The following is a 21,095-nucleotide window of genomic DNA, read 5'->3' on the forward strand; positions in this document are numbered from 1 at the left end:
CTTCACATTTCCTAAACCATTCTCAGTTAAACTTCATTCTAAATTTCTCTCCCAAGTATCAAGTTACCTTCCAAGATCAAGCCTCCCTGGAACTTCATCCTTTGTGTTAACTCCTTAATATTTTGGTAAGTTTCCTATATAACTCTAGTGTTTTTGCTAACATCTCATGATTATTATCATCTTAATCACACATTATTATGTGTTTAAAACCAATAGGATACGAAATCTTTCCCGTAATCTAGCTCGAAGTCACTATTTCTATCCCGATGTTTACCCGAAATCACACATAAGGTGAGTTCATAGCCCTACATTTTACAAGTTTTTTCTATGTTTTTAGGGGGGGGGGGAATACAAGTAACTCACAAGAAATTTTACATTAAAACACAATCATATAAATCTGTTTATTTTCTAGATTTACAAAATGTGTTAAAACATGAAATGGTTTTTCTACCAAACCCCGTGTTTTAAATACATACAAAGTTTTGATAAAAACATAACGATATGGAAACAAATACCAAACACTTCGTTATACTTATGAAATATATATATATATATATATATATATATATAACCATATAAATATATCTTGAATAAAAACACGATTTTATACTAAACTATACGAACACAGTTAACGAAACTTTACCCCTTTGTAACCCGTTGAGCAAATGGTGTAATTATATAAAATGCATATATAATTATTTCTCGTCGTTTTTCTCTACTATCTTAGACTCAGAGGATAGTTACATTTACAAACATTTTTTTGTACGAAAACACGTAAACTCGTTGATCACACTTTGTGAGTCATTGTCTTCACGGTACATTACAATGTACGCAAGAAAGTCTTGTTTTGTAACCAGAATCTCCTGTGTGGGGAGCGTGATATTGTGTATAGATCTATACAGGACTGAAAATCCCGCACCCTAATTGTTAGCTACAGTTAGACCGAAAGGTCTCGGGTGACAAATGTCATAACATTCTGACAACTGAAGAATGTTGATACAAGCCATCTAGGTCATCAGCACAGTTATAAAAACTCACATAAAGCAACAACGACACTTTTTGGTTTACACAATAATAGTCTTAAAATAGTTTTATATATAAATAAAACTACGTTAACATTATCGTAAGTATGTGAAAAACTTATACACTTCGGTCTGGGTGTATATAAGACTACAACTCATTTTATGGAAAATATAGGATTTTCTGGTAACAAACAACATTACATTACAACGAGAGGTTTTACAGTCATTCGTACAAAACACTTATGAACTCACCAACTTTATTGTTGATACTCTCTTTTCAAATAATTTGTATTCTCAGGGAACCAGTAAACAAGTAATAATTGGCTTCTGATGATGGGACGCTAAATCGTCTATCCATTCTTTTGAACAACATATTGTAATTGATATTTTGAAAACATGTAAACACTTTCAAGTGATGTAACTATTCCAATTATATATATATATATATATATATATATATATATATATATATGTTGGTTGTTTTTCTTTGAACAATTATATTCAATTGTTATGATACACAACATGATAGTCACCCGCCCCCGGACGTTTCCGCCGATCAGGTTTGGGGGTGTGACATCGTAGACCTTAAGTTAATAATTAGTCGCAATAAATATTAGACTAAAATCTAGTGATAATGATACTAGGTTTCGTCGAACGAAAATAAAATTGTTAAATGTGAAGCGTTGCCTGAGTTTGGAGTCATCACTCTAACGAGTGAGTGCATAGTTACTTTCATCTTACACATAGATACATAGTATTTAATACATTTTATATGTGTTTATTATCTGTGTTCCTAATATCTATGCTAAATGAACGATTTATACATGTTTTACATGATTTAAACTGTATATGCATTTTATAACTATAAACATATTGGGTAAAGATGGGTAGATGAATGATGAGAGATAAAAGAAGATATAGATGATGAGAGGTGAAAGATGATGAGAAGCCTGGACTTAAATGATGATCCAGTCATCTAGCAGAGTATAGATGACGACCACAAACTATTCTAGACAGTCTCGTAGAACGCTAGCAGGCTCGGAACCTGTAGGTGTTTGTGAACAACATGTTCACCAGATGTACTCTACAAACCCTGACAGCTATGGACTTAGTGCCTTACAAATGAACGTTAGCATTGATGGATTTAGTGCCTAATAGATAACATCGATAGCTATGGACTTAGTGCTTGTTGGATAAACCCTGGCAGTGATGGACTTCATGTCTATTCCTTAGGACAATCCTTAGGAATGAATGAACGAAGGATAGATGATTCTTAAGGTAGATCCTTAAGAATAAAGAAGATAATGGGGATGAGAAGTTGGGTTAATTGTTTGATGATTAAACATAATAATTATATTATTGTGGGTTGAAAACCCTATGTACTCATCAGGTTTCCCAACCTGATCCACTCAGTTTATTTGTATCACAAGTATCGATACGAAGATAAATTATACCGAGAGATTAACGGAGATGTAAATTATTAGTGTAAATGAATGTAAGGTCGATTTATGCTTATGTTTTTGTATTGATGATGATATCCCAATGTTTTAATATAAACAAAATACATTTCTTCAAAAATGCTTTGATAATATATTTATCATGTTTTCTGAGGACAGATTCTACAATATTATTCTTTAAAATGGATACTCTGATTTTTAAATAAGCATAAATAAAAATTTTAAAATGACCGTGAATTTGGGGATGTCATAGTATTACTATGGTATTTGTAAATTATGTTTTTCTATCTTTGTAATATGTAACAAATATTAGGGAAATAATAATATTTTTCATTACACACTGCAAATCAATCACAAACATAATTAATTGCAATTACATTGGCAATAAAACTGCAATCAAAGTGTCTGGTATTTCCCATTCTGATGGAGGGGGAAGTGGGTGCACGGTTTGTTTCTGGTAGGCAGTCTAAAACACATCAGCCCGGTAATATATCTGAACCATATAAGGTATTTCATCAATGTTTGAATGACGTGATGTCGCAATAGCATTACTACAAGTTATACTCAAACTATGACATTTCCCACATGAACAGTATGACGGTTCATATCAACAAGGCAAGTTTTTTTTAAAATCAAAAATTCGATAAATGTCAGATGGGAGCGGAGACGGGATCTCTGTCGGGATCTTTGTTGCTTGTCACCGAACAGACTTTTGCATCCTTTTATGAAGCACCATTTCAGCATACAGGGTGAGTACGGTAGTCAAACTCGCTGAAAAGTAAATATGATCAAATAAGGTTATTGTACAAGTATTTAAATAAATTTAATGTTTCACCAGATATTTTATCTGTCATTAATCTGCGTTCATGGAAAGTCCGTTGAATGTAGTCACGAATTGACTCGGTAAGCATTATCATTGATACATTGCGTTAATTTACCGAAAATACAAAAAAAATTATGGAACATCAATGTTGATTACATTCAAACGGATAATAGGGAAATATGCTCTTGCCCATGTCGCTTGACCGATATTGGCAAGAATTTCATGAGCATCAAGGTCAGCCGACAGAAGCTTTCTTCAAAATCAGACATAGTATATGAGTTGGATGTCATCTAGAACAATGGTTGTAATGTTCTGCCAGATACGCCTCTTATGCTCATATACTTGAACACACTTTTAGAAGTATATCCATGATAAGAATCAGGTAATACATGCTCTATGCAAGAACTAACGGCATCGTCCATATTTGTTATGACCGATACTTCCCTACCTTGTCTCAAAGCTTCTCTTAACCTCATGAGGAACCAGGTACAACAGTAAAGATTACTTTTCACGACCAGACCAAATGCTATAAGGAATGTCTGGTTGTTCCCGTCGATAGCAACCACTACAAACATTGTTTCTAAGTAATCCCCTCTATGAGGGACAATACCTATGAAGATGACAAACAAGAAGCAGCCTATGAATGCATGGACTTGTATCTTTTTGGGAACAAAAATGAATTAATTTAGATGTAGAAACATTATATATTTAAAAAAACAACAGAAAAGTGCAAAAAAAACGAATATATCACTCATCCAATAGCCACAAAACAAGCTTCGAAACGATCAATCAAATCATTTTTGATGTGAGTGTAAGTATGCGTGTTAGTCCGCCTAAGGTTGTAAAGGTAAACAGACATATTGCTAAAGTTTTCTTCGGGCTTACTCTCTAAGGAACACATTTTGAAACAGTTTTATAAGAGATAATTACGAATTACTTGATTGAAGGTAAGGTTTTAAGCACATATGGATATATATATATATATATATATATATATATATATATATATATATATATATATATAATTTAGAGTAGGAACTCTAGAATAGGTTAGAGTAGGAACTCCAGAATAGATACTCTGAAACGAAGGCCACAACTCCGAAATGTTATGTTCCGGAACAAATAGTCATTTTACCAAAAAAATATTGGTTGTTTTTTTTTTAAATGATCATTTATAAAGTTAGATTACACATTTTTTTTAAGCTACGACCCTTCGCTCGTTAAAAAGAATAAAAAATAGGGATAATGACTTGAAAGGGTAACGAACTTTCGATTTTATTCACATTTAACCACTAAACTTTTTTTTTGCTATCTATTTGTCGTTGAACTATTGAAACCATTCACATTTTACCCTTATGACCGGTTGTTACCGGTCATAAGGGTAAAATGTGAACAATTTCAATAGTTCAGTGGCAAATAGATAACGAGAAAAAGTTTAGTGACTAAATGTGAACAAAATCGAAAGTTCGTTTCCCTCTAAAAAGGTTGAATGACTAAATATGAACAAACTTCCTCTTGTATTATGTTTTAGCAAATTATTTATTTTTGTTAAATTGTAGCAACATTTGTTGATGAAGAAATCTATGAAATAAAAAATAAAAAAAATAAAAACCCGAAAAATATATTAAAAAAACGAAAAAACGAAACCGAAATAAAAAACCAATGGTTTGGTATTTTCCAAAATAAAAAATTACAATTTTCCAATCTGGTTTTGGTTTTACAAAAGTTCCAACTTTCGGATTTCCATATCTAAATCTCTCACCCTTTTTATAATCGAAAAATGATTATAAAACCAAAAAGGGAATAAGAAAACGCTCAATTCGGAATTTTTCTATCCAAAATTCCCCCTTGTGACATGATATATATATATATATATATATATATATATATATATATATATATAGAGAGAGAGAGAGAGAGAGAGAGAGAGTGAGATACATGTAAACGCCTCTATATAAGGTGGGTTCATACCACATATAAAGGTGTGCTTGAGAGATGTAACATTGAGAGTGTTAGTGTGTGTTAATTATGTAGATTTAGATCTAGATCCTTTTTTTGTAAACACCTTTCTTAATCGAATGCATCTCTTAAACACTCAAATCACCGTGTTCTTTGTGTGTTCTTTAATTCCACATGTCAAACCAATAGTCATAATTCACATCAGTGAGAATGGTTCATTTTTTTGTAAAACCAAAATCAGATTGGAAATTTTGATTTTTCATTTTGGAAAATGCCAAACCATTGGTTTTTTATTTCGGTTTAGGTTTTTCGTTTTTCTTTAATATATTTTCTGGGTTTTTTTTTATTTCATAGATTTCTTCATCAACAAATGTTGCTAGAATTTAACAAAAATAAATAATTTGCTAAAACATAATACAATAGAAAATTTATTCACATTTAGTCATTAAACTTTTTTAGAGGGAAACGAACTTTTGATTTTGTTCATATTTAATCACTAAACTTTTTTTCATTATTTATTTGTCACTAAACTATTGAAACTGTTCACATTTTACCCTTATGAACGGCGACCGGTAACAACCAGTCATAAAGGTAAAATATAAACAATTTCAATAATTCAACGACAAATAGATAACGGAAAAATTTTTTAATCTTTCAATCGTTATCCCTAAAAAAATATAAATAAAAAAATAAAAAAGTCATTTTTCCCCGTCAAGTCAAAGGTCAAACCCCGATAACACTAGTAGAGTTCCACCGCTCCTTTTCCTTGACACGCACCTGATAATTTCCCATTCTCGCCGCAGCATGGAATCAATGCTGTTCGCATCTTCACAATCACCTTCATCACCCTCCGGCCTCCACTATACTTTCTACTCAAAACCCTAATTTATCATCAACGAATCATCATCGTAATCAAATCTTCTCTTTTTCCTTCCGGTGCCCATTAACTTCCCAAAGCAAAAGTCATCCGCCGCCGGCTGTATCCTGCTGCGCGTCACAACAACCGAACATGACGGCTCCGGCGAAGGAAGCAAAGCTATGGGGAGGGAGGTTCGAGGAGGGAGTGACGGATGCTGTAGAGAGGTTCACCGAATCGATTTCGTTCGATAAGGCTCTTTACAAACACGACATTATGGGCAGTCGTGCTCATGCTTCCATGCTTGCCAAACAGGTATCATGCATCTACTTCGATTTTGATGTCAATCAAAATCTCATCTTCTACTTCTACTTCGGAGCTTGTTTTCAGCTTGTCTGTAACGAATAAAATCTGAAATTTGGATATTGGAATCCTTACTTTTTATATTAATTGTTTCAACAGGGATTGATCAGTTTCAGCGATAAGGACAGTATTCTTGAAGGTCTGGATCAGATAGAGAAACAAATTGAAAAGGGGGAGTTTGTATGGAGGACTGACAGAGAAGACGTACACATGAACATCGAAGCAGCACTTACTGATTTGATTGGAGAACCTGCCAAGAAGCTTCACACAGCTAGAAGTCGAAACGATCAAGTTTCAACTGATTTTCGCCTCTGGTGTCGTGATGCTATTGATACAATTATTTCACATATTAAACATCTTCAGGTTTTTTACTTCCCCTGATTTTTGCTTCTGCCATAAGTCATTCTTGTGTTGTTTGTGCATCTCTTTATTTCTCATCACGCTACTGTACCTTTTCATAATACAACTATTCACCAATTATTAATTATTTTTTTTAATCCTAAGGTTGCTTTGGTGAGTTTAGCTAAGAAAAACACTGGAGTTATTGTTCCTGGTTATACACATTTGCAAAGGGCACAACCAGTTCTACTCCAACATCATCTTCTAGCATATGTTGAACAGGTTTTGTTTTAAATACGCATTACCCCACTTTTAATCTAACAATCGTGTAACTTTTTAATTGATAAAATTATTTATTTGTAGCTTGAACGTGATGCTGGGCGTTTGGTAGATTGCAGAGTTAGGTTGAATTTCTGCCCTTTAGGTGCATGTGCATTAGCTGGCACTGGCCTTCCTATAGATCGATTCATGACTTCAGATGCTCTTGGTTTTACTGCCCCTATGAGAAACAGGTATTATAGATTAAACTTCGCTCATCATGTCATTTTATCTTCTGTTACTTGTTATCTGTTATCTGTTATCTGATATGTTTCACGAAAAACAGCATGGATGCAGTTTCGGATCGTGATTTTGTTTTGGAGCTTCTTTCTGCTAACGCGATTATAGCAATGCATTTATCTCGGATTGGTGAAGAATGGGTGTTGTGGGCATCAGAGGAATTCGGGTTCATCACCCCAAGTGATTCGGTTTCAACGGGTAGCAGTATAATGCCTCAGAAGAAAAACCCTGACCCGATGGAACTTGTTCGTGGAAAGTCTGCTAGGGTTTTTGGAAACTTGGTCACACTTCAAGTGTTATGCAAGGGACTTCCACTTGCTTACAACCGTGATCTACAGGTGTATAATTAGTCTACTATTATACTATGCATTCCTTCAAGCTCCTTTGCTTTTGTTTTGCTTCAGTTTTTTGTTTGGTTAATTGCAATACAGGAAGACAAGGAACCTGTATTTGACAGTGTGAAAACAATTATAGGAATGCTAGAAGTATCAGCAGAGTTTGCACATAACATCACATACAACCATGAAAGAATACAAAAGTCTTTACCAGCTGGTCATCTTGATGCCACTACACTTGCAGATTATCTTGTTCACAAGGCAAGTCGATTTATATTTTATATATAACATAAACCCTATTAATTCATTTTTTTTTAATTGATAATTGAGTAATATTAACATTTTTCGTTGCAGGGGATACCTTTCAGAACATCACATGACATAGTTGGAAGGGCGGTGGCATTGTGTGTTTACAAAAACTGTCAGCTTCGGGAGCTGAGTCTTGATGAATTACATGGAATTAATAAGATATTTGATGAAGGGGTTTATGATTATCTTGGGGTAGAAAATTCAATCAAGAAATTTAGCTCATATGGTTCTACTGGCTCTGAATGTGTAGCTGCTCAACTAGATTTCTGGGTTTCAAGGCTCGATCTTAATCTGTGACTGAATCCGGTTAAATTACGTTGTAGTTAATTTCACGAATGTTGTAGAAGCGGGGCCTTCTTTAGCAATTTAAAATCGGATCGTGTTTTAATTTGAGTTTGTGATTGTGGTACTATATGATAACTTGTTTGTAATTAATGTCTGTAAACTGGTTATTCTTCCAATAACTCCTTCCAACTTTTTGGGCTTAACAATAAAAATAAGGGATGCCATTATTATCCAATGAACTATTGGATTTGGTTTTAAATGATTCGCAAGGTTTTCTTTGTATGTTTTAAGCGTGTATAATTTGCCAATGACCTATTATTATGCAAAGTATCTATTTTTCTCTCGGTTTTATAGGTTACGTGTTGACATGGCAAAGAAAACCCACGTGGGTTGTAAGGAGGTGGTGGTTGAATGTTTTCATTATCAACAACACATTTAATCTTTCATCAATTCGACTGTCATTTCACTAACTTTTTTTAAAGCATACTACTTTTATATACAATAGGACCCTCGACCACTTAGGAAGGGAAACTTTGATACCACTAGCCTCTGGTCTAAATAAAATAAGAAAAATAACTACACGACGTAGGATTATTCTTGTTTATTTATAAAGTCGATGCCTACTCTTAAACTAATGACCGATGTATGTTTTATTCTTTAATTTAGTCTTAGAAAAGTTTCATCAATCAGTTGATGACTTTTGCTCATTGCTTCTTGATCAAGATCCTCCAAATCTAATAATGCATGCATCCCAATTGCCAAAAGTATAGTATGAAATGAAATGACTTTTAGGTTGGATTAATCAATCAGCCATTAGTATTACTACTAAAAAGACACCCTCCCTCCAAAAGGAAGGGTAGTTTCAACACAAACTCTAAAACAAACATTTTACCTACCTATTTTGCATCAGCATCACCCACTAGTATTCACAAATCAGAGATATAGCTTTTTCTTTCATACCCTTTTTGATTCTTCTTGTGTAATTCTCATCTTTTTGGTTGGAATCCGGTCACAAGGGACCACCATCATATCTATACATGTATCATCATCATCATCATCATCATCATCAATCTGAGTGCAATCTGTTATTTCATCTCTTTTCTTCTTCAATCCGATTCCGACTTCTTCTACATCCACTCCATTGACTATTTCAACCGAGTCTGAGTCTGAGTCTTCGTCTTGACAACCGGAAGTTGATGTTTCCAGTGATGATTGGGAATCGGAATCATTGTCCACCGTCATTCCACTCCCTTGTTGGATTGCTGATTCCGTTTCAGAACAACCATGCCCGCCTCCTTCCACCTCTTCTTGCTTTAAATACCCAAACAAACCTTTATTAAAATTCTATAACATAACAGATTATAATAGATTGATGATTGTGAGTTACCTCGATTGGGGTCAGAGAGCCCTTCAAATTCAATTCATCAAAATTATTTGTTGATAATTGTTTACCCATAAACGATTCCAATTCAAACGATGTACTTGGATCATCTGTAAATTGTGAATATGTCAACAATGGCTAAATACAAGAAATACCAACCAACTTTCATTTATTTTTCTATTATATTTTAAAAGTTCTACCCTATTATGGCATATGTGGATGTGTAGATTTTTCAGTATACAAGGTCTTAATAAGAAGAAATGAAAGCAGGATCCAATAACAAGCATATAACCCTAATAAAAGATAACAGTGACAGAAATAATGGTAAATTTACAAAAGTCGAAAGATACCTTTTGGGAAATTTGTTGTTGTCGAACAGGTGAGGTGGCATTGTTGTTCTTGATGAGGGTTCTCCAGTAAATCACAGATTAACTTCTGGATAACTACTCTTTTCAAAGATGCATCAGCAGGTGGAAACCAATCCATATTTAGCTGAAACCAATCATAATTACAAAATCATAATTAATTATATTCAACTTTTTTGAAACTTGCTTTGAAGTCGGATGATATTGCTTTAATAGGATAAATTTTGAAAGTAGGATAAGATGACTACTTACAAAGTTGAAGCTATCTGTGATTTTAAAAGGATTAAAATGGAGGGGAGCTTCCTCTAAGAAGAGTTCTACATAGTGCAGCAGGAATAGACCACAGTCGAATGAATTTTGCTGCTGTGGTAACTGCATAAAACATAATAATCAAAATCACAACTTAACATCAAAAATAGACAATTTTTTTTCATAAAGGCATTGTACTTTCAATTTTTTCATATTGGTACATTATCATAGAGTAGATTTTACAAAGTACAATGCCTTGATAAGAAAAGAAAATGAATGCACAATGTTATGAACTTTCACAGAAACAAATAAAATATATAGCCCTATTTCACATTGAAGAAATTGACTACAGATCATATACCTCTAAGGAAATGAATCTCAAATTATCAAATCTTGAGCAAATGTCTTCAGATGCCTCCTGTTTCCTCTCTTTCCACTCTTCCTTCAGGTAACTGCATTGTCAAAGTTTATCAAGTGCAAAAAAAAAAAAAATGATTTAAATTTTTCACATGCAAAAAGCTATGGAAATACATATCGACCTCAATTTGTTGCTAACAATATAAATTACAAAAACTTGCAATATACTCGAGGGAATAAATGAAAATAATAACAAAGAAACTTTCATTTATTTGCTTATTTTTTTTAGCATCATAATTTCATTTCTTTCTATTACAACATAGTACTTTCCAACTTTTTTCTTATTAGAACATCATGCCTTTGAAAAAAACTATATTAAACAAATAAAATACAGGTCTTGCTATTTTTTACATTTAACCCTATGTAAAAGTATGCCACTTTTATCCTCCTAAAGAACTTTAAAGAATTTCAAATGTAATTATTTTATTAAACTTGATTATTCAAATAACTTATAACCCAGAAAAGAAAGATTAAATACCTTTGTAGAAGGCCTTTTAGACCTGTATGACTTCCTCTAATAGAATCCATATGCAAAACACATGGCACTCTCATTGACTTGTTTACATCTTCATCTGAACCAAATCATAACCATTAAAAATGACCATGACCTAAATCTTATATATATATATATATATATATATATATATATATATATATGTATATATATATATATATATGACACTGACCTTTGTATGTGGCAACCTCTCCAAGATTACAAATTACAAGAAGACTCCAGTGATAGCTGTAAAAATAATTTAGTAAATGGTTAAGTACAAGAAAAAGCAATGTACTTTCATTGACTTGTTTATTATAGCATTGTACTTTAAAAGATTTTTCAAAGTATAATGTCTTAAACAAGAAAAAAAAATCGAAAGTAGAATGCTGTAATTGATTAAAAATTTAAGTAAAAGAAAAGTTTAAAACATAGTTTATCCACTTACTTATAATTTACAGGAATAAAAACATAATCTTTCTCAAAAAGGTTAACTTTTCTTGTCCATTTCTTTACACGTTGAAAAGCAGCAATCCCTTTAGAAGCATCAAATGGATCATTATCTGGATCAGCAAGCTTCCGGAAGAAAAAACTGTTGAAGAAATGAAACCTGTGTCTCTCCTCAGGCTTGATTTTGTTCTTCAAATACCTGAAAATTTTAATCATTATTAAGTGGAAAAAGTAAAAACACTCTAGAATCAATGGCTTCACTAAAACCACTAAAAGAGATCTTGTAATAAGTAATAACTCATCCCAAATGGATAGAAAGTGAGAATTGTTGTTCAGATATTATGATTCCTTATCCTTATCATATTCCCCTTCTCTATTTATTGTTGCCATGGGAGATTTAACTGCAGTATAAATTCAGGCTCTTTGTAAGTCCTATTTTCTACTTAAGAGCATTATGAGACAAAAGGAGAAGATGAACATACTTGATATAAAAATCAATGATGGTGTCATTAACAAATGTGTCTGGTTGAAGTAAATCAAAGTCCCTCTTGCTTATAGAAACAGCATCAGCATCTCCTTTTGGATACACAACCTCTTCAAAAGGTCGACTGAAGCTGCAAGAATCCAATAACAATTGAGAAGACAATACAAGAAGCAAAAATACATTATCTTAATTTGCAAAACAACCATTTTGAAGGGATTTTAACACATGAAACCAACATTTTTTACTTACTTGGGAAGATATTTGGAATTGGGTTCTCTGGTATGTCCAAGAACATCCCTGCAATAATTGTTCATGTTGAATTTACTAGACTCAAGCATATTGCTCAATAAAGGTTAAAAACTCACTCTGAATCAAGCATGTTTGTCCATAAATCTTTGTATATGACATTCAAACTTGCTATTGCTTCAAGTTTCTCATACCATTGACATTGAGAACCAATAACTGCAAATTTCAGCTTGGTGTCTGAAGTATAAAGGAAAGAAAGAATTAGTTGCATCAATCTAATTCATTTGCCCAAATTAAGCAGGAAGAAAGCAGATAACTCATGATATTTGCTTTAAATACTGGATTTATTAGAGCAACATCAATCAGATTACTCTTATTTCCCTTTTTGTTTGAAAAATGCTTAACAAATGCATGCCTCATTTAAACTAAAAGGATTCAAGACAATATATTTATGAATCAACAACAATAGCCCATGAATCTTTACACAATATATACTAGATTCTAGACTATGGTAATAACTAATAACAGCATTTAAAGTTTCTCAAAATAACCTGAATTGCAATCAACATTTTCAGTAAGTTCCTTGGTATGTACATAAATCACTACCATTGTCATTTCAACCTGCACATAATCCAGAAAAAGTTGCAGTAGTTCAAAGCCTCATACTGACATAGATAAGACAGGAAAACAATTAAATATAACACTAATAGAACTGATATACCTGCTCATGCCAATAAGATCTAATCTGGAGTATATCCTCAATTCCCCATTTGAATTTAAAGGTTTTGTCATCTCCATCTGTGGTTGAAGCTTCCATTTTGATCGAATTGCTATTAAAAGATATTACAGAATCTGTGTAATAACTGTCACGATACACCATGTAATCAGGGTAGAACACCACTGCTCCTATATCTTCACTGTTCATTTCCCACCTGGCTATGCAGTGATTTGAAGATGTTCCAACAACAACACCATCATCTTCAGAAACATCAGAAGAGGATGAAGATCCCTCACACAAGCTTCCATTTTCATCTGGATCCATTTCAATTGCCTCATCCTGCTTCTGTGAGGATTTCAAATGAGATTCAGACCTTGAAGATGGACCATCAGAACATATGAATTCAGGTAGATTGGGCAACGGATATAAGATGACTGAATTTAATTTGTTGTTGCTTGGTGAAGCTGATGTAGTGGCTACATTGACCTCTGATTCAGATAAACCAATTTTGAGTTCTGGAGTTGATTGAGGGGGAGGTTGTTCAGCAACTGTAAAAGCATCATTTGAATCAGTCACCATTACAGCAGAAGAATCTTCTATAAGGGTGGTAGCCATGTGACTAATGTTGATAGCATCAATCCCTAAAGATGGAACATATTTAAGCTCCTCTGCTGAAATATTTTCTCCTGCAGCAGCTTCAAGAAACAACAACTAACATAAGAAATCTGATATAAACAGTCATAGTATATTTTTGTAAGTAATATTTCCCTCCACTTCCCTGTTCTGTATATACCATAATGCAGTTATTAACTGGATAAAAATCATCAGCATCAAGAATGTTAACCAACGATCTTTAGGCAGAAAATACCCCACGTACTAAAAAAAGGAAAATCAACAAAATCAATGATTGGCTCCACATCTTACAACAGCATTTCACGGATTCTAGTATTCGTAATAAAGATTGAGATTTTAGATATAAATCAGCATGAGACGCATTGGAGATCCCAAAAGAAGATGCAGAAAACAAAACACGAGGGAATGTAACAGATAATTTTCAGAAACAAAAACTTACCGGTTGCGAGAAATGTATACTTGTCAATTGCAGCACTTCTAATTTTATCTAGCTTGCTCGTAATCCTACGAGCAACTCGAGGAGACTCATCTTTAAAATCGAACACATCGAGATTTTTGTTACAGACAGTCTTCATTTTCCGTGAGTTTGTATGCACGCATGCATCTACTAGGGTTTTCGAAGGAAACTTAGTGACGAATGAGCAATCAAAATTAGGGCTTTGATCAGAGAATCATGATGATTGAGAACTGAAGGATGGTTGGAATCTTATGATTTTGATGGGTTGCAGGGGGGGTTATCGAATTCAATTTCCCACAACAGAATTCGAATTCTAAGAGGACAAGAAAAAAGAAAAGAGAAGCGCGTGGATATGTGTTGCTCGAGATGCGATATTTTAAACGCAAAGGAAGGTGAAAGATCATTTTTCTATTTTAAGTTTTGCTGTCAATCTTATAAAACTTTTAAAACTTTTACCATAAGTTTTTTTTTTTTTTAATATATGAAACCCGTATATTATACGGGTTGATTAAAACAAAATGTTAAATAGAAACGATTAAATAAGAAATTTATTTGAATTTGAAATTTGAAATAAATAAAAAATATGAGAAAAAAAACATGCAAAAAATAAATAAATTAAAATTATTGTTTAGTTACAGACCCGTATACTAAACAGATTAATTATAACAAAATGTTAAACATAAAGGTTTAAATTGTAAATTTATTTGAAATTAATATCATTATGATAGGTTTAATTTATGGAAACTAATTAATAATATATTAGAAATGGAAAATGAAATAAATGACAAGTGGAAAATAAATATATCTCTAAATTATGACAAAATGACATATGACAAATTGAATGAGAGAATGACATGTGGCAAAATCATTCTTATTTATTATGGTAGATTTTAGAAATTGAGTAATCTAACCGAGTAACTTAATAATATCCAGATATGTTGCTCATGCTTCGCATGGATCGTGTGTGTCTGATTTGAATGTCATTTTTCTTTATAGATTAATAGACGTTGTTGTTAACCGTTTAGTTGACTTTGTTGAGGGTAGGAAAAACCAAAAAAATTAAATATGATGACCACTATAGAAAAATTATAGCAAAAGAAGCAAATATCATTCGTAGAAAGTGCAAGGGTGAAAAGCTCGGGTTTTGCCCGGTACCGTTTTTTTTTATTTATGAAAATGTCTAAAAGTTTTGACTTCAAGGACAAAAAGTGTCAAAATGGTTAAAGAATTAAAGGGGTATGAATTAGCAAGTTTTTAGAAAAGCGACCAAAGTTGTCAAACCGTTAAAGTTTTGTGGCCAAACTCCGCATGGGCCGTGTTCACCTGATTTGAATGTCGTTTTTGTTTATAGATTAATAGACGTTGTTGTTGACTGTTTTAGTTAACTTTGGTGAGGGTAGGAAAAACCAAAAAAAAAAAATTAAATATGATGACAAATATAGAAAAATTATAGCAAAATAAGAAAATGACATACGTAGAAAGTGCAAGGATGAAAAACCCGATCTTTGCCGCGGACCATTTTTTTTATTAAAAAAGTAAAAGTTTCACTGCAATGACCAAAAGTGTCTAAATGACTAAAGAATTAAAGGGATAGGAATTAGCAAGTTTTTAGAAAAGGGACTAAAGTTGTCAAACCGTTAAAGTTTTGTGGTCAAACTTTAAATATTAAAAAGTTCCTAAAAAATGAAAAAAATTGATTGCAATGACCAAAAGTGTCAAAATGGCTAAAGAATGATGTAACACCCAAGTCAGGAAGGCCAAGAAAGGAAAGGAAACCCTAAGTTAAAAGGGTAGACTCGATGAGTCCAAGGAGGAACTCGGCAAGTCCGAGCGGGATCCGGATCGAGGAGTAAGTGACCGACTCGGCGAGTCGGCCAAGGAGACTCGACGAGTCTGGTCTGTATGAGGAAACCCCTAAATTCGGGACTTGGAGCCTATTTAAACGTCTCATTCTCTCCCCTAGGGTTCCTTTACTGCCTCTCTCACCCAGAATACGAACCCTAAGTCTCCATTGTTGTGCATTCAAGCTTCCAAGCCATTTTTGGGTGATTTGAAGGAAGAAGAAAAAGGGGAATCATTGAAGCTTCAAGGGTTGGCCTTAGATCTGGAGTTTGTGGAACCTTTCTGATTTATTGAAGATATTAAGTCGTTTCCTTCCTTTAGATCTTCTATGGTTGTGTGATTTGGGGCTTTTTAAGCCATGGTTAGTCATCCATTTGAGTTAGAAGTCGGATCTGGAGTTGCTACTTCAGATCTAAGCATATTTTGGACTTGGGAAGCATAAAGTATCAGCCCTTGAGTTGATTATGGAGCCTCTTTGCCTTAAACCCTAGTTTATTGTGTATTTAGCCTAGATCTCCTTCCCTACACGTAAAGTTTGCAACTTTACGTGAGGAATAGGCTTGGGAAGGGTAGATCTACAGTTTGGGGTCCACGCATGACTCAAAAGTCCTCTGCATGTATGTAGATCTGAATGGAATCGGCGAGTCCTTTGAATGGACTCGGCGAGTAGCATGAAGATTAGGAGGAACTCGACGAGTGGGATGAACAGCTCGTCGAGTCGGATGAAGTTGGGCAGGAACTCGGTGAGTTGGAAGAACAACTCGGCGAGTCTGTTGAAGGTTGTCTTGGACTCGCCAACTCTGTTCTTAGACTCGGCGAGTCATGTCGCGAAACCCAAAACCCTTCGAGTTGAGACTCGAATCAGTGAGTGGAATGGAGACTCGGAGAGTCGGACAGGTCAGGACTCGGAAATCGGTAGACTCGGCGAGTCATGGACTGACTCGGCGAGTCGAGTCGCGAATGGAAGGACTCTGAACTTATGAACTCGGTGAGTCAGTAGGTTGACCTAGGAGGTTGACTTTGACCAGGACTTTGACTTTGACCAGAGTTGACTTGGTTGACTGTCAGGGTCAGTTAGACTAAGTGTTGCATTGATATTGGTAGCTCAGGGAGCTAGCAGAGCAGCGGTTCAGGGAATTGTCGGTCAGCATCCAGAGGGGTTATCAGCAACTTCAGCAAGCGCAGGTGAGTTTCCCTTTATGTGAATGGGTCTACGGCCACAATGTCGGCCCATGCAGTTATGAGTAGAAGACCCGGGGGTTAGCCCTAGGCACAGTATGCTAGTATGATATTCAGGACGAGGTCCAATGATAGCGGGCGAGTGCCCAAGGAATGGTTTATGTGATTGTTTATACTTGTTGTCTGTGTGATACTTGTATGTGCTTGGTAGGGAAAGAGTGAGTGTGGGTTGGTCCCGTATCTCACTATCAGTAGGAGCATGGACGGGGTTCCATGACTCATCAGTAGCAGGACAAGGGCGAGGCCCAGGACAGGCGAGGCCTTAGGACAGGATCCGTTAGTATGTGTTTAGCTTATGTGTTGTGATATGTTTATGTGCTATTATATGTTAGCGGGCGAGGCCCTGTGACAGGCGAGGCCTAAGTGAAACAGATCTGTATCCGAGCGGGGCTCGAAGCCAGGCGGGGCCGTTGTAGCGGGCGAGGCCCGAGGTAGGGGCGAGGCCCAGGTTAGCGGGCGTGGCTCAGTATGTGCAGTATGTGGTTATGCATGGTATGTGGTAGGGTGGGGAACTCACTAAGCTTCGTGCTTACGGTTTTCAGTTTTGGTTTCAGGTACTTCCGGTAGCGGAGGGAAGAGCTCGGGGTGATCGCATTGCACACACCATAGATTAGACAGCCTGGGAATGTTTTACTCTGATAACGAACATGTGTTTTGGAAACTATTACTCTGATTATGTTTTGAATCAATGATTTTGCTTTAAGTGATGTTTTATTAAAAGAAATTTTCAGTCTTGAATTTTGGGACGTTACAAGTTGGTATCAGAGCCTTGGTTTGAGGGATTCGGGCACACTTTCGGGTGTTTCTGAACTCAAACTGAGGAATTGGTATAGAAGTTTTCAAAATGAAAAGACGGTTTTGTAAAAAGAAGTTTTTAGAAATGAAACAGTTTTAGAAAAGCAAAAAGAACTCAGAAAGAAAAGAATTTTTAATAGAGAAAAGGGGTGTGGTGCATGCAATCAGCCAAGCTCAAGTAAGTACCCCAAAATACCCATACAAGTTTATGTTATGATTATCGGTTAGTAGAACAGCATGCTAGATTAGGACTAAGGATCTAGGGAGGATGCCTTATGTGCCTATTATATGTGTTTTGAGTTGCATGATAGTGCTGATTAGACAGTAGTAGGATAGCATGTTTAGGTTATGCCTGAGTTTATGAGTTGTGTTGCATGCTAGTTCAGATTCTTGCTATGTGGATATGATTGCTTGTGTATGTTGTGGTTAGATTTTCCCCCTTGTCTAAATGTTGCTTGCTTTGTGCAATGTGGGATTCCGAGTGATGGGAGTTAGCCATTAGGTGGATACGTCACGTCACATGTGATCAGGGTTGAATAATCTCAGAGTGTTGGATTTGGCCCTATTTCGCAGCTCTTGTTTGAGTCCAACCGTTGTAGGGACGAGTCTTTTACTCGAAGGATTATCCGAGCCTCGTCACATGTGATGGTATCCAGGTAATGGTTAATTGGCATCACAAGGAGACCTTCAGCAGCTGAGGATTGGTTTGAGTTGAGTCGGAGGTTTCCCTAGGGTAAGCCTAGGATGAGATAGTGCTGGGAGCAGTAGTAATAGAAAAGGGACCTGGTGGAGTCGAAGCAAGTCCTGAGGAAAGTACGGATAGATGTGGAAGGTAGTATGGGCCCGTACGACTGAAAGCAGAGGATCCGTACTCGATTCGGGAAAGGCCGAGACAAGACCGGGAACCTGGTAGGGTGTGTGTTTGGTCTCGCAGCAGTGATAAGTATTCTGATAGTGGATTTATTATATTTCCAGCATGGTGACGTTGAGAGAGAGACCAGCGGGCGGATCAAGCGCCGGAGAGGGATCAGGTTCGGGTTCAGGAGCCGAGCAGCTCGAGGAGCGAATGAGGGAGTTGATATCAGCTGAGGTTACGAGCAGTATTCTAGATCAGACTCCTGTGATCTTTGGCATGGTCAAGGAGGGTATATTGAAGATTTTGGATGAGAGGCTGGGAGCCTTCCGTACCGAGATGATGGCCTTGGTGGGAGCGCGTACCTTGACATTCCGAGAGTTTAGAGCTTGCGGGGCACCAGATTATCATGGAGCTAGGGACCCCATCGCTAGCAGCAGATGGTTGGCTGATGTTGCCAACGCATTCCGTACGATCCGGTGTCCCGAGGGGGACAAGGTCAGACTTGCCTCCTGTATACTGAAGGACAGAGCGAGGGATTGGTGGGAAGAGATTGGTCATGCTTTGGGGGATGATGTCGCGTTGGACGCGATGGCATGGAGCGATTTCTCGACCAGGTTCAAGGCTGAGTTTTCACCGATTATTGAGGTGCAACAGTTGGCACGGGAGTTTCAGGATTTGACGCAGACCACTGCGACTGTGGCGGAGATCACCGCCAAGTTCAGGGAGAGGGCCCTTCTTGTACCACAGTATGTCGCGGATGAGGAGATGAAGAAGGTCCGATACCATGAGATGTTAAGGGACGATATCAGGGAGTTCGTGAGCAGGTCCAGCTGTAAGACGCTGGAAGATATGATTTCTCGGGCCAGGGAGAGAGAAATTGATTTGGAGCAGATCCGAAAGAGAAAGCCGGATGAGGTTCAGGTAGCCACAGGTTCGGGCAAAAGGCCCAAGGGATCGGATTCGAGATCGAGGGATTATCAGGACCGCAGCCGGTGCGGGAAGTGTGGCAGGGCGCACGGGGGCGCGTGCAGGAGTGGTAGTGGTGGTGAGTCTGGCTGTTTCAAGTGCGGTCGGACTGGTCATTTTAGCAGGGATTGTACTGTTACCACCACACAGGGATCAGACTTGATATGTTTTCACTGCAATCAGCGGGGGCACAAGAAGGCCCAGTGCCCCAGTTTGTTTTCAGCAGGATGGGTGATGGCACCTGCCCCTGCAACTTTGAGGATCACAGACGGTCGTCAGGGTCGAGCAGAGGCCCCTGCGGTAAGAGGCAGGGCTTTTCAGATGACCACCTTGGAGACGCGGGCAGCGCCATACGTTGCAGGTATGCGACTTCCGTTTTCAGTTCTTTTATTTATGCATGATTATATTGTTATGGTTCTGCATCAATTTTGGTATGAGTATTGTATCATGGTGTGGCTTGCTTGTGATTATGTTATATGTCATCTTCATACCTTGGATATTTGAATGATAGTTAGGAGATGCCCCCTATTAGAGAAGGTTTCATAGGATGCAGTAACTGTAGCATGCCTGGGAGGGACTTGGTATGTCTCGCTGGATCAGAGTTGTATAGTGTTAGAGATGGATTGGTTAGATCCCTAGCTATGGTGAGCTTAGGTTCCTCAGCAGCTTGATTATGGAATGGTAGAAAGGATTGGGATTTCTTTTGAGTATTGAGCAACAAGGGGTAAGCAGGATCGAAGTGGGGGAGAATCCTCCGAGTGTGCAAAGGTAGGAGCACACAGACCTAGAATGAGTGTGCGACCTCCGAGAAGGAAAAGAAGTAGTTCAGCGTTCGATGGATCGAGGAGTTCAGGGTTGGGAGTTTGAGAACCCCCCCCCCTCCGCTAGTGCGTGTATTGGCGATGGTTAGTATGTGGTTGGGAATTTAGGTTGGAGGATCACCTGTAGGACTCGAGTGAGTCAGAAGGAGGATCTTGAGAACTGATAGCATGGGGCGCTTTCGTTCTAACAGTCATTGGTGGAAAGGGTTGTAAGACTACGGGGCAGCCGTAACATTCACTAGCAGTTAGTGGTGGAAAGTGTTGTAAGACTACGGGGCAGCCGTAGCATTCACTAGCAGTCAGTGGTGGGAAGTGTTGTAAGACTACGGGGCAGCCGTAGCATTCACTAGCCGTCAGTGGTGGAAGGTGATGTGAGA

General features: G+C 36.6%; 2 protein-coding genes across 4 annotated transcripts; one reads left to right on the forward strand and one right to left on the reverse strand.

Annotated features, from left to right (window-relative positions):
• The first annotated feature begins 6,023 nt into the window (after positions 1–6,023).
• LOC145074272 (argininosuccinate lyase, chloroplastic-like) lies at positions 6,024–8,565 on the forward strand. Its single transcript, XM_079020679.1, has 7 exons — positions 6,024–6,432; positions 6,580–6,843; positions 6,985–7,101; positions 7,183–7,331; positions 7,424–7,715; positions 7,809–7,973; positions 8,067–8,565. The coding sequence occupies exons 1-7, from the start codon at positions 6,271–6,273 to the stop codon at positions 8,316–8,318; spliced, it is 1,401 nt and encodes a 466-aa protein (XP_078876805.1). The 5' UTR covers positions 6,024–6,270; the 3' UTR covers positions 8,319–8,565.
• Positions 8,566–9,078: 513 nt separating this feature from the next.
• Positions 9,079–14,562, reverse strand: LOC145073155 (putative ubiquitin-like-specific protease 2B). 3 transcript variants are annotated; one of them, XM_079019719.1, is made up of 14 exons: positions 14,182–14,562; positions 13,113–13,795; positions 12,943–13,012; positions 12,511–12,628; positions 12,395–12,442; positions 12,144–12,275; positions 11,660–11,860; positions 11,405–11,460; positions 11,197–11,290; positions 10,663–10,753; positions 10,305–10,424; positions 10,038–10,179; positions 9,694–9,797; positions 9,079–9,617 (listed from the first exon to the last, which is right to left on the reverse strand). In XM_079019719.1, the coding sequence occupies exons 1-14, from the start codon at positions 14,315–14,317 to the stop codon at positions 9,261–9,263; spliced, it is 2,352 nt and encodes a 783-aa protein (XP_078875845.1). In that variant the 5' UTR covers positions 14,318–14,562; the 3' UTR covers positions 9,079–9,260. The 3 variants fall into 3 exon arrangements, with proteins under 3 accessions (XP_078875845.1, XP_078875844.1, XP_078875846.1); XM_079019718.1 differs by having other exon boundaries at positions 13,113–13,804; positions 14,182–14,561; XM_079019720.1 differs by having other exon boundaries at positions 13,113–13,985; positions 14,182–14,320.
• Between the last annotated feature and the right edge of the window lie 6,533 nt (positions 14,563–21,095).

Source organism: Lactuca serriola, chromosome 9 (genome assembly GCF_051521515.1).
Source record: "Lactuca serriola cultivar US96UC23 chromosome 9, Lser_US96UC23_V15, whole genome shotgun sequence".
NCBI classification, from domain to species: Eukaryota; Viridiplantae; Streptophyta; class Magnoliopsida; order Asterales; family Asteraceae; genus Lactuca; species Lactuca serriola.

Coding starts and splice junctions, on each gene's coding strand:
- LOC145074272 (XM_079020679.1), top strand. CDS start 6,271: ATGACGGCTCCGGCGAAGGAAGCAAAGCTATGGGGAGGGAGGTTCGAG. Junction 7,102..7,182: donor TTCTAGCATATGTTGAACAG/GTTTTGTTTTAA, acceptor ATTTATTTGTAG/CTTGAACGTGATGCTGGGCG. Junction 7,716..7,808: donor CTTACAACCGTGATCTACAG/GTGTATAATTAG, acceptor ATTGCAATACAG/GAAGACAAGGAACCTGTATT.
- LOC145073155 (XM_079019718.1), bottom strand. CDS start 14,317: ATGAAGACTGTCTGTAACAAAAATCTCGATGTGTTCGATTTTAAAGAT. Junction 11,861..12,143: donor ATCATTGATTTTTATATCAA/GTATGTTCATCT, acceptor TAAAATTTTCAG/GTATTTGAAGAACAAAATCA. Junction 10,754..11,196: donor CTAAAAGGCCTTCTACAAAG/GTATTTAATCTT, acceptor TTGACAATGCAG/TTACCTGAAGGAAGAGTGGA.